This window comes from Danio aesculapii, chromosome 23, assembly GCF_903798145.1.
Source record: "Danio aesculapii chromosome 23, fDanAes4.1, whole genome shotgun sequence".
In the NCBI taxonomy this organism is placed as follows: Eukaryota; Metazoa; Chordata; class Actinopteri; order Cypriniformes; family Danionidae; genus Danio; species Danio aesculapii.
Window position 1 is genome coordinate 35,977,316 of NC_079457.1, and position 13,827 is coordinate 35,991,142.

Sequence of the window (13,827 nt, forward strand, 5' to 3'; positions counted from 1 at the left end):
CTTGGGAACTACACTATTGTATTGTCACAATCTCATGGAGTGCTGGAGTGGACATATAAAGCCGACTTGCTCCCCTCTGAGTCTCAGTCAAGTAGCTGAGGGAAATTGACATGATTAGACCCTTGACTCCTGGATTTTAACATGGGTAGTGAATCTGCTTCATATGTACACTGCAGGCACTTATTTATCCCACAATGCAAAATGACAGTGATGTTACAACTATAACTAGCATTCACGATGCAGATTCTGTTCATGGGCTTAGGGCATTTCATTCAAACCCAGATGCTCCATTAGTAGTAGAGACTTTTGAAAAAGTAATCAGTGATGTACAACTGAGGCAACAAGACAAAAAAAGTTCTCTCTGCATTTGCTTGGGTTTCCTCTGGGTGCTCTGGTTTCCCCCAACAGTCCAAAGACATGTGGTACAGGTGAATTGGGTAGGCTAAATTGTCCGTATAGTGTATGAGTGTGAATGAGGGTGTATGGATGTTTCCCAGAGATGGGTTGCAGTTGGAAGGGCATCCGCTGCGTAAAACATGTGCTGGATAAGTTGGCGGGTTCATTCCGCTGTGGTGACCCTGGATAAAAAAAGAAAATGAATGAATAAAAGTATGCATAGTGAACAAAGGAAGTGAATAAAGGAAGGTGGCACAGTGGCTCAGCGGTTAGCACTGTCGCCTTACAGCAAGAAGGTCACTGGTTCAACTCCTGGTTGGGCCGGTTGGCATTTGTGTGTGGCGTTTGCATCTTCTTTGCGTGTGTGCGTGGGTTTCCTCCAGGTGTTCCGGTTTTCCCCACAGTCCAAAGACGTGTGCTGTAGGTGAGTTGGATGGATAAATTGGCCGTAGTGTATAAGTGTGAATGCGAAAGTTTATGGATGTTTCCCAGTACTGGGTTGTGGCTGGAAGGGCATCTGCTGTGTAAAACATACGCTGGAATAGTTGGCGGTTCATTCCGCTGTGGCGACCCCTGTTAAAAAGGGACTAAGATGAAGGAAAATGTATGAATAAAGGAAACTACATTACTAAGAAAACACTGATGTAAAAAAAGCACATTTTCTTAAAGTCTTAAAGGAACAGTCCACCTTTTTTTTAAAAAAAAAAGGCTCATTTATAAGTCTCCTAGAGCAGTGGTTCTCAAACTTTTAAACCCGCGACCCCCATTGTAAGATCGTCAAGAACTCGCGACCCCCCACTACCAAAGCATATACAAACAATAAAAATAGCTTTTTTTTTAAGCTGTTCACAATATTTTAACTATATTTACTATAGATTACAGGGCTCGAAATTAACATTTTTGCTTGGTAACACTGGTGCTTCTAACTTTAAAAATGTAGACGCACCAGCCAAAATTTAGTGGCTCCCACCAATTATCGCACTGTTACTACAAGTTTTATAAACTGATTTATTGCATTTGAAAATCAACACTAACAAGCAAAAAAATAAATATGCATGCGTGAGGAAAATATGTCTTAATGAAATCCCGTTATCACAAGAAAAGACATTTTTATAACATAATTGAGTGACCAAAAGATACACGGACGGATATCCCAAAAGATATCCCACAGACTTTACAGTGAATGCTAGTCATTTTCATAGCAGACTTGAAGCCAATGGAGGTCTTTTATCCACTCTTCAATAAGTATAGCTGGTGGATTAACATTCAGCACATGATCAGTAATCAGATGTGCCAATATTTGTAGCTTTAGGTGTTTCTAAGACAAAATCTGTCGGTGTTGTTTTCATTCTCTCGTCTTCAGCGCTTTACATTTTCGCGGTTGTAGCTCCTGTCATCTGAAGACAGGAGGCGTTGACTGAGTGATTGACAGCTGATTTTAACCAATCATTCGTGTTCAGTTCTTAGAGCAGTGGGCCAATAAGAAGAGCGCGAAGGCGGGGCAAGCGTTGAAGGCTTTGTTTACTGCGGCAAGTTGACATGACAACAGTTTTAAACTGTTCCTGAGCGCTGCGTTCCAAGTACAAAGATGCATTCTGCCCGAATGTGTCCTAAATACTTTATGAATCAGTAATATCTTTTTAAAAATCTGAAAATATTAGCTTTCACTTGTAATACTGAAAAATATTTATTATGATCACTGAAAATTACACAATTTTTAAATAACTCTCGCGACCCCTTGAAATTATTCTGCGACCCCCAGTTTGGGAACCACTGTCCTAGAGTGTTGAAAAATGACTGTTGACTGTTGCACAAAGTCGGTTTGAGTTTTTATCCTGGTACATTTGTGTTTAGTTTGAGCAAACTAAGTTTTCGGGTTTAAGAAGGCACGTTGGTTTTGATCGGGTTTAGTCATTACGGTAACATGCTACATGGCTAACTTGCTTCAAAGCATGGGTTACAGATTGTGAACCCAAACGGGACCAATCAACTGTGAGTAAAGTCATGTATATCTGATGCAATAAAGTCCCAGTTCATTAATGTCTTTTTTATGTTCGTTTGTTTTGGGCAACATGGTGGCTCAGGGGTTAGCACTGTCGCCTGACAGCAAGAAGGTCGCTGGTTTGAGTCCCGGCTGGGTGAGTTGGCATTTCTGTGTGGAGTTTGCAATGCATGCTCTTCCCGTGTTCACATGAGTTTCCTTTGAATGCTCTCGGTTTACTTCACAGTCCAAAGACATCGGTGAATTGAATAAACTACATTGGCCTTAGTGAATGTAAGTGTGTATGGGTGTTTCCCAGTAGTGGGTTGCAGCCGGAAGGGCATCTGCTGTAAAACACATATGTTGGCAGTTCATTCCCCTGTGGTGACCACTGATGAAAAAAGGCACTAGTCTGAAGGAAAATTAATGCTGTCGCCTCACAGCAAAGTTTGAACCTCGGGTGGGTCAGTTGGCATTTTTGTGTGGAGTTTGCATGTTCTCCCCATGTTCGCCTGGGTTTCCTCCGGGTGCTCCAGTTACCCCCACAGTCCAAAGACATGCAGTATAGGTGAATTGGGTAAGCTAAATTGTCTGTAGTGTATGTGTGTGAACGTGAGAGTTTATGGGTGTTTCCCAGTGATGGGTTGCAGCTGAAGGGGCATCCGCTGCGTAACCCCAGATTAATAAAGGGACTAAGCCGAAAAAAAATGAATGGATGAATGAATGAATGTATATATTTATGTTAAAAAATTTTACAATCATTAAACATTTCACAGGGCATACTGACACCAGTATCATGAAAAGAATTTTATTATCCAGAAAAAGAAGGGTGTTTTTTTAACATGCAGTAATGGATACAAAAGTTTTAAATGTATTAGAAGCTTAGAAGATTTTGATACATTTTTAAAAGATTTGATGAGCAAATTCAAATCACTTGTGAACATTTTGATGAATAACTCTGGCTTATTGAAGGTGAAATTTACCTAATACAGTTTGTTCAAGAAAAGTATTTTCAGAATCAAACTATAACGCATAAATGATAGATTCTGTCATTTTGTATTATTTTGTGACATCATAAATAAATCAAAATCTTCAATACCTGTGTTCACAGAGAATGGCCACCAGATGGCACCAGGAGATCCAGATACACTGGACATGTATCCTCATTCTGAGAAAATCTAGCTTCTCTCATTTTACTCCATGAATATGGAGACTCTGAAACACAGAACAGCTCAACCAAGGTTATAGGGTAAGTTCATTCAACAATGAAATTTCTGTCAATAATTACTTGCCCTCATGTCATTCCAACCCCCTGAAACCTTCATTCATCTTAATAAACAAATGAAGAAATTTGGTATGAAAGCCCAGAGTTCCCCGATCTCTATAGTCAGCAACAGTTCTGAAATGTTAAATTAATTTCAGAAAAATACCATTAAAAATCCTCAAAACACAACATTTGTATTCTATGGTTCAATCGGAATAGTCTAAAGGTCAGAGAATACGGTTGTGAGCACATAAACCAATAATAATGCATTTATTCAAAAGTTTCTTTTTTTTGTGTCAGTATATTGTGGACATTCTGGATGCCCGCACGTGATGCATTAGATTGTCAAAACTTCCATCCAACCCTGTCTTTACAGTTTTGAAACACAAAAATACAATAATATTTAAGCATTTAAAAATCCGGGCGGCTAGCAATAGGTAAATTGAATAATCTAAATTGGCCATCGTGTGTGAATGTGAGAGTGTATGGATGTTTCCAAGTGCTGGGTTGTAGCTGGAAGGGATTTGCTGAATAAAACATAAGCTGGATAAGTTGGGAGTTCATTCCGCTGTGGCGACCCCTGATAAATAAAGGGACTAAGCTGAAAGAAAATAAATGAATTTAAAAATCCATGTATGTTCGAACATTTGATTATTTCAACTACAATCTAAAATGTAGTGTTGATGGCAATAGTTAAACATTTAATCATCACTAAAATAAAAAACTACATTTACATAAGAAAAGTGCAGACACAAATCCTCAGCAGGACTCACACTCTCTCTCTCTCTCTCACACACACACACACACACACACACACACACACACACACGAACGCACACACACACACACACACACACACACACACACACACACACACACACACACACACACACCTTACGGTCTACAGTAAATAAAGTTGTAGTGCACGAAAAGAAAATAAGAGACTCTGGAACACATTACTGTTACATTTTATAATACATTCTGCTTCATCAACACAGTTTCACAGATCCATAAACACCAAACCCAGGATACAGAGGCTGACTAAATGTGTTCTGGACTGTGTGGATGAGGCTCATTGTGTCAGAGATGCTGTAGAAGGACAGTGTTCCTGCACTGGGATCCACATACACTCCTACTTTACTGCTGATGGTCCTTTCAGGGAGATCAGTGTCTGTCTTATTGTGTCTGAACGAGTATCTGTCAGGAGAGCAGATCAGAGCCCAGGACTGATCATTATGTCCGAATCCACAGTCATTACCTCCTCCTTTTCTGCTGATGCTCTTATATGACACTGATATTAACACCTTACCGCTCCACTCGATCTCCCAGTAACAGTGTCCACGCACACTCTCTCTACACAACACCTGCTGCCACTCATCAAATCTGTCTGGATGATCAGGATATGACTGGACTGTATCGATATCAGTAATCACCCTTTTGTTCTCAGACAGACAGAGGTATTTATTCACTGTGTTTGGATCCAGAGTGAAAGTATGGAAATCTGGAGGAGAGGAAAGACAAAAGAATCAAGAATTATGAAGCTGCTGACTGACAATGTCTTCTCTTCATCTGATCAATAAATCAGTGGTTTGACTCATTACAGGAGAAAAAATATATTATATGCAAATCATCACTTACATAAAGGGTCACCAAGTTTGCTCCTGGAGGATTGGTGTCCTATTTTAGCTCCAACCCTAATCAAACACACCTGAACAAGCTAATCAAGCCCTTATGCTGCAGTAACACTAGGGTTGCGTCCAAAACCACCTACTACTCAGTAGGTACTGCATTTGAATTTAAACATACTACTCGACTGTTAGAAAAGTACGCTCTATACAGGATGAATGTGAGCAGTATGAATGGAATTCGGACGTACTACATCCGCCATTTTGTCTTGGTCAAGTGATCTACCTGCGTCAGTTGCATCGCTTCACTCCAATTCATGTATTTTCTAGCGGGGCATCATAGGATACCGCAATTGCATGGGATGCGCTCTTCAGAATCTCGCCGAAGGAGTACATCCGGGTACTTCTTGCATACTGATTTTCAAATTCTATGAATTTGGACATACTAATCGGCTCGCATACTGATTTTAGTGTACTATATAGTATAAAAGTATGCAGTTTCAGATGCAGCCTGGGGTTTGTGTGTGCGAAAAGGGGCGGGATTAAACAAGATGATTGGACATTTAAAAAAGTGAGAGATTGGTCCATGTTTTAAATTCCTGTCCAGAGAGGTCATGTTTTGAACTTCGATTGGTCTCATGCAATCATGTGATGCAATTTCGCATGTCTGAGTTCACCAAGCTTGAACTTTCCAACGCAGCGAACTGCGAAATTTGTCGCACGAGCTTGCGCTTCCAGTCTGACACATTCGCATGCGTATAAATGGAAGTCTATGGGAGAAAAGTGCAGTGTGACCGCAGTTTTAATAGGTATACTTGAAACTTACCTGCAGGTGTGTAGAGGGAAGTTGAAGCTAAACTTAGCAAGAGCCCTCCAGGGTGAAGTTTGGTGACCCCTGATTTACACGATCATTTATAACTTTTTAGCATGAGTTTCTCTACTCATTTTCTTAGTAACTTACATTGTAGGAAGTCATTTCTGGTCTTTGGAACCATGTTGGTAAATGTGTCTGCAGAAATCAACAGACATGAACAGTGTAAAATGTAATGTCAAGAGAACAAGACTATTGTAATACATGCAAGATATTAAATGATGTAGAACTCATATCTGAGAGCAGAGGAATCTCCAGGACTTTACCTCTGCCAGTGATCTTCTTGACCTCCTCTTTGCAGAAATCCTCCAGGTTGACTTTCAGCTGACGAACAGATTCTCTCAGGCCAACAAAGGAAAACTGAGAACCAAGCGGACTGTTTTGAAAGTCTGTAGATTCAGGAGGAGCTGAGAAAGACTGGAAACGCTACACAAAACAGAAAGTAAAACTAATTTCCACACTTCAAGCAATTACCATAAGCCACAAGTGTCAAACTCAGTTCCTGGAGGGCCGAAGCTCTGGACAGTTTAGTTCCAACCCTAATAAAACACACTCCTGTTCAAACTAATAGAGTCCCTCTGTCCAAATTCACCCATGTCCTTCACCATGTCTGTCTTTCTAATGCAGTTATACTACATTAGGTCTTATGGCAGCATCTTCACATTTTTTACAGGCAAACTTACCCATTAATACCCATTTTACCTCACTCACAAGCAGCCTGGTTCACACAGTACAAGGCTCTGTCCCTTTCTATTGTTTTGCTTCCCCAGCTTAAGGCTGCCCCTAAAAACAGAAACCACTCCAATGCCTTCTCTGCATTCTCCCCTTTATCTGTCTTCCTCTATTTTCCCCTTCACTAGTGCAAAGCCCAAATGTACAGTTGGATCTGCAAATGATGCATTCCTCATCTTGCCATTTGCCAGTCTTTCTACTTCAGCACATCCATTAACACCATCATATACTCATTTCACTTTAATAAAGAAAATAAACACAAAACAAATAGGTGGATGACTACTGCCAAACTGAATGCAGAAACAAAAATAAATTATTCCAGAGCTGGTCCTCTTTCATCTTCCTTGGTCAACACTCCTATTTTTATACTTGCATTCCAACGCTTATCAGCATCCATTCCCATGGCTCTTGGCACACCTTCATCACCCCTCACAGGACATGTCAGAGAGGGGAAAAATTCAATTGGGTCTGGCTTCCCAAACAAATTTGGTGTCACTTGGTGGCACTTAATCTTCAACCAGCTGAGAGACCCTCACTCGTGGAGCCTGGCAGCAGCCCTGGTTGCCCCTCGTTAGATGGTCTTGTACTCCCTGTCTTCATATGGTTCTCTCTTGTCGATTGTCACTTTTATACTTCTGTTCCTCCATGTGGGACTCAAGAACGGTGTGGCACACAAGTGATGATCATCAGCCCTCACGTCATTAGCCTCATTCCATTCCCAACCTCAAGACAATTTGATAATCCATATCATTTGCTAATATTAAGAAATGTGACACTGACAGCCAGGTTTTTTGTTGCCTTTTGCTTATCAGAGCGCTCTCTTTCACCAACGGCCAACGTTGATTCTACTTGCTGATTCATGCAAACTTGCTCCAACAAGTAACTCACCAAACAAACTAGCCTGACATACTCTTGGTGAGTCCAGAACCTTAAGCTGCACCGCATTTGACTTCTTTGGAGCATTCGACTGCATTTCAAAAACTGCTGGTCTGCTGGGATTTTCACACCATCTCAAGAGTTTACAGATAATTATCTTAAAAATAGAAAAAATCCAGTAAACAGCAGTTCAGTTGGTCTAAATGCTTTGTTGATACAGTACCAGAGGTCAGAGAAGAATGAATTCAGATGAGCTACCGCAACAGAAGAGCATTGGGTACACTTCTGTCAACTTGAAAACCAAACTGAGGAGACATTTCATGCAGGCTTATTGAAATGGGACAATTGAGCATTAGAATGATGTGCAGAGTCCCTATTTTTGCTACGACCACTTGAGTACTGTCGCTGAGCATGTCCCCCATCTTGTGATAGCTACCTCCAGCAAAATAAACTCAAATCACCTCTAACTGCTTTCTTGAACACGACGAGTGAATGGGCTTGATAGTCACCAGACCTTCATCCAAGAGAGCACACTTAGGACATGATGGAATGCAAGATTTGTATTTTGTACTCTATGTGCAGCCAGCAAATCTTTTCTATAAAGTCAACATGGTCCAAAGCCTTTAAGTGTTTCCAGCAGCTTGTTTAGTCAATGCAACAGAATATGAAGGCAGTTCTGTAGGTAAAAGAAGGTACAACCCACTACTAGCAAGCTGTACCTAATAAAATGACCAGGAAGAGCACGTCTTCTTGTTTTTGCCATGCAAACTATATGTGAATCTAGAAAATTAGATTTAACTATAAAACATCTGTTTGGACCAGACATACCTGGATTGAATCTGAAAGAAACTTGGGTCTGATTCTCCTGTCATTTTTCAGGTCTCCTATGATAATGTTCTACTGAATCTCTGTTACCTGCAGGAAATGGATGTCATCCTGAGTGTGTGAAAGCTGCTCCAGCTCAGCGTCTCTTCTCCTCAGACTATCAATCTCCTGCTCCAGTCGCTCCATCAGTCCTTCAGCTTCACTCACTGCAGTCTTTTGCTGATCTCTGATCATCTGTGTAAGCTCAGAGCATCGTCTCTCAATGGAGCGGATGAGCTCAGTAAAGATTTTCTCAGTGTCCTCCACTGCTGTCTGTGCAGAACGCTGTTAAACACATCACAATCACAGAGCCTGTGAGACACAGTGAGCTTCAGTGAGACTCAAACTTCTTCTCCAGACTCACCTTCCGAGTCTCCACAGCATCTCTCAGTCGCTGAAGATCTTTCTGTCTCTGCAGGGCTCTCTGCTGGAGCTTCATCTGCATCTCTTCAGCTCTTTCTGGAGGAAAAATCAAGAATAGCAAACTACAATAACAATAACATCACCTGAATGTTATATGAATCCAGTATTGGTGTGGAATGGAGTGGATACAACACACTGTTCAAACCACAGACTTATAGTTTTGTATAATAAATATAAAGCTGAAGCGTCAAAATAACTTCAGTTTCATGGGAAACCTTTTTTACATTTGAATTTTATAATCATTTACTCATGCTCATGTTTTTCATACATGAATCGTCTTGGTTTCAAATCAATAGCTGTTTTTATGTTCACATGAAACATATGAGGCACTGGACAGATGCTTTTGTGGGGAAAAGTATTGGACTTTGTCAGACCTTGACAGGGACTTTGTCATTACACACTTCATAAGGACTAGTTTCTTCTTCCTCCAGATCACAACCTTTAAGTGTCATTAAAATAGTTGTCTCCTTGTTTTCTCTAGCTTGTGAAATATGTGTTGTAACTTGTAATCTCTCTGTGACCCCCTGACAATTGTCCTTGCTATCAGTGTTGCCAGATGTAGCTGACTGATTCCAGCCCAAAAAGTGTCGAAAAACCGCTGAAAACCAAAAAGCGCCGCCCAACAATCAGAAGACTATAATAACCTGTTTTTAACCCCTTAATATTTGCATGTGCAGTACGGAAGGAACGTTCCACTATTCATGGGGCCCCCAATTTTAAAAAGAAGTAATAACATCAATATCTTGATGGTTATAGGCAGATTTTACAACATACAGTATGATATAAAATTATTAAAAAGCTGTATGATTAACATAGGCTTCTTGACATTGGTAGGGGCCCCCTAATTCCCTGGGGCCCTAAACGCACCTGGCTATAATTATCTGTTGTTATACAGACGTGGAGTGGTCAATTTTCTAAATAGTGACATGTTTTGCCGCTGTGTCAACTAATACTGAATGTATGTCTTTATTATTACTTGGGGTTGTGGTTAAGAGCCTTATTATTTTTGTACTGCACTGAACGCAGTTGACAATCCCAACAGACCTATCACCACAGATAAGCATTTCACAAAGAAGGAGTTTGGAGAAAGTGAATCGCTGAACAAATCATATGGGAGTTGTTGGGATAATTAGGTACAAATAAATGCATATTACAAGACAATAAAAGTGTTTTTTGACCTTGCATGCATATCAGCCTGCCCACAAAACCAAAATAAGACCTTTCATAATGCATAATAGGGGCTCTTTAAAGAGATTCTGTCATCATTAACTCACTCTTCACTTGTTCCAGACCAGTTTGTGTTTTTGAATTGTTGAACACAAGCTAAGATATATTGAATGTTTCAAACCGCTAGCCATTGACATCCATAGTAGGAAAACAAATACTATTACTAGTATTTGTACTAGTAAGTTAATAGTTACAGGTTTGGCCCTGTCATGATTCCATGACAAACCTTTAACATCCACAAAAACTTTTCTATTCCACAAAACAATTCTCTCTTTATATTATGAATATGTCATGTACATTATGAAACAAGTTATTTAAAGATTTGTTTTGCTCAAAGATTCCTTGAGGAACCAAAAAGGGTCAAACGGTATTTATTTTAAGGTAAACAAATCATTCGAGTTCATACCTGTTTCTCTGTCCTCTCTGCTGCAGCAGATGCTGTTTTGTGGTTTTTATGTTCATACTCTTTACAAATCACACAGATGTACTGTTGGTCAGCGATGCAGTACATTTCTAGGTGTTTCTCATGCTTATGACAGATCATGTCCTGCAGCCGTTCAGTGGCATCAATCACTTTGTGTGGCTTACGAGAGTGAAACTCCTCATGACGCTCGAAATGAGTTCGACAGTAAGAATCCAGACACACAAGACAGGATTTGATGGCTTTGTATTTTCTTCCAATACAGACGTCACACTGCACATCTCCAGCTCCAGCATAACAGTCAGCAGCAGGTCTGGTCTTCTTCAGTTTCTCCACCATTTCTGCCAGAATGGTGTTTTTAGCTAAAGCAGGTCTTGGCCTGAAGGTTTCTCTGCACTGAGGGCAGCTGTAGACTTTCTTCTCCTCTTCATGATCCCAGTGGTCTGTAATGCAGCCCTTACAGTAACTGTGTCCACAGTGAATGGCCACTGGGTCCTTCAAAAGATCCAGACACACTGAACACATGAACTCATTTTGATCCACAAAAATTCTTGCTTCTGCCATTTTACTGCATGAATACTGAGAGACACAAACACAGCTCAACTACACTTTAGTTTCTCTTTCCCAGACCTCAGATACTAAAACAGCTTCCTGGTGCTGTGCTTGTGTCACATGTTAAACAGGTGTGTCTGTGGAGCAGGTTTCTCATTCCTGGTCAACAGTCACTTTCCTGCTCTCTTTATCTGTGTATGAAAGGTTACTCTGGAAATGTAATAGATTACAGATTACTAGTTACTACATTTAGATAACAAGTAGTGTATCTATTTGAATTGCTTTGTTAATGTAACTAATTACTTTTGATTACATTTTAAATGATACATTTCTAAGTGTCATTTTTTATTTTAAACCAGGCAGTGGATACAGTAGTACTCAACATGAAACACAGTCACCAAAAGTCTACTTACTGTAAATAACTATTTAATAAGAATAAAATAGAATGTTGGAAAAGTAAGTACATCCAGGAGGGGCTAAGAGAGACTGGAAACTCAAAGTGACAGCAAAGCAAATCAGCCCAGCCAAGTTAACCCAATCCAAAGTGCCAATCTACACATTGCTTTGCAATCAATCACAGTCATTTCTCATTTACAAATGCCCATGACATTCTATGTCAAGCAAAGCTTACCGAAATCATGAAAAATGTGTGCAATCTGAATGGGCCCTAAACAACAAATGGACATCAGGATGCAATATTTATTCATTTCTTTTCAAGGAGTGTGTCATATTGCATGACAACCAATGCTACATGTCTGTAACACTTCACAAAGTCATCACAGAAAGTCTAGTATATCCAAGTGGTGCTCAATGCAGAGCCACTTGGGCAGAGCTGATCTGCTGCAAGGGGGAGCTTGAGCTTCAGCTCCTCTTTCCTTGCACTTCTTCTACGAGTGATATCACTGGGGGTTGGGGTTAGGGGTGGGGTGGGTGCACGCATTAAAACAGCTTACAGGAGGGAGTGAGATCTAAAGCTCCCCCTCGTTGGAGCTCAGATGGCTCTGAAACGAGCAGTGTCTCAGTATATTTAAACGTTCAAGATACCCTCAAGTACGTTTTTGGAAATTTTAACAGATTTGTGAGTGTTGAGCATCAGTCAGGACAATGTTAGCACCTGCCAGTTTTAATTGTGGGGGAAACTGGTTAATTTTGAGCTTAAAATAACTTTTGGGGCGGGATCAAAATCGGTGACGTAGGGCGAATCTGCTAGTGGAGTGATGACACGTCGGTTTCTCATTATTATTCGTAGTGGAGTTTTCTTATCCTATGAGAAGACCCTGCTTAATTATTCATGAGAGCACATGCCAAGCTGTGAGACCCAATGACTGGGTGAGACCACGTCCGCATACGGCAAGCAGTATTTAGTCGTTCATGAAGAGTTGTAACGTCATGTGTTTGATTCCATGATTCACTGGGTTAGTTGCATGTTTTTCCCCGTGATGCTGTCAGGTTCAAAAGCAAAGCTGTTGTTTTGCAGCAAGCATTTTTGTCGAGAGAGCTGTACAAGTATTGGAGAATGGCAAACTTTTATCTTTTATCAGTTACCATTCAGACACATCGCTGTGCTGCAGTGTTCACCAGTGTTTAAAATCTCCAGATTACCGGCAAGGCTAATGGTTGAAATAGACAGTAGAAGAGACCTGCTGCACTGCTATCCACTGTGTCTGCATTCATTTATAGTGTTTACATGGTAATATTTATAATGATATAACAAATTGTGGTTATGTTTATATGAAATTACGAATAACACATGTAGCAGGGCATTAAATTACTGTTTATTTATTTGCATTTTAACTTTGTAAACTATAAAATCATGCGTCTCCCTCGTGGGTTGTGTGTCATTTTGTGAGCCAACTGACAACAGTTGTTCGCTTCATTCTTCCCCCCCCTGCTCTGCTGGTCACACCCACTCCAGCCTCTGCTCGCAGCGCTCCATGCCTATCATGAAGCATTTTTTTTTAAATTCTGAGTTAAAGGGCACCTACTGTATGCTGAAAAATCAATCTACTTTTCAAGCTGTTTGAACAGACATATGTGTAGGTATAGTGTATAGACGTCATATTGGGGTGATATAAACACCCAGTCCTTTTTTTTTATTTAACAACATAAAAACGGTGGACCAATTGGAGCGGTTTTCAGACCGACCGCAACTTGCCGTAAGAGTGCGGTCCCCCCGCCCACCAATAGTGAGTGACAGCTGCGTATTAACATGTCTCCTTAGTAACGCGTATAATCATATCAACAAGACAGGATGTGCGCAAAGCAACCGGGAATAAAAGATCTGTTCAGTTCGCTAGGATCATCAATCATCATCAAATGTGATCAAGAGTGAGTTTCACAAGTTTAAAATGTTTTAAAACAGTGCACGTGTGTAATGAATTACAACGATTTACTTCAGCTTTACTTCATCAGCACAGCCACGTGTCAAAAATTATAAGACGCTTCAATCGCGGTTTGTGGACATTAAATCAAGTTTATTTTGTACCAAACATAACAGACATCTATACAGCAGTGGAGATTAACCTGTATCCTATCCTCATCATTGCAATTCCACAACAAATGCATCAAATACTCATTAGTAAAGTTTCCTGAGGC

General features: G+C 40.3%; 1 protein-coding gene across 1 annotated transcript; it reads right to left on the reverse strand.

The window, feature by feature from the left end:
- Positions 1-3,234: 3,234 nt before the first annotated feature.
- LOC130217320 (tripartite motif-containing protein 16-like protein) lies at positions 3,235-11,328 on the reverse strand. Its single transcript, XM_056449410.1, has 7 exons — positions 10,666-11,328; position 10,307; positions 8,974-9,068; positions 8,661-8,894; positions 6,404-6,563; positions 6,228-6,275; positions 3,235-5,142 (listed from the first exon to the last, which is right to left on the reverse strand). Exons 1-7 carry the CDS (start codon positions 11,242-11,244, stop codon positions 4,631-4,633), a joined length of 1,629 nt encoding a protein of 542 aa, XP_056305385.1. The 5' UTR covers positions 11,245-11,328; the 3' UTR covers positions 3,235-4,630.
- Between the last annotated feature and the right edge of the window lie 2,499 nt (positions 11,329-13,827).

Excerpts from the sequence above, each read along its gene's own strand:
- LOC130217320 (XM_056449410.1), bottom strand. The coding sequence starts at position 11,244 with ATGGCAGAAGCAAGAATTTTTGTGGATCAAAATGAGTTCATGTGTTCA. Across the intron at positions 6,276-6,403 it reads CAAGAAGATCACTGGCAGAG|ACACATTTACCAACATGGTT; the intron begins GTAAAGTCCTGG and ends TGATTTCTGCAG. Across the intron at positions 5,143-6,227 it reads CAGAAATGACTTCCTACAAT|ATTTCCATACTTTCACTCTG; the intron begins GTAAGTTACTAA and ends CCTCTCCTCCAG.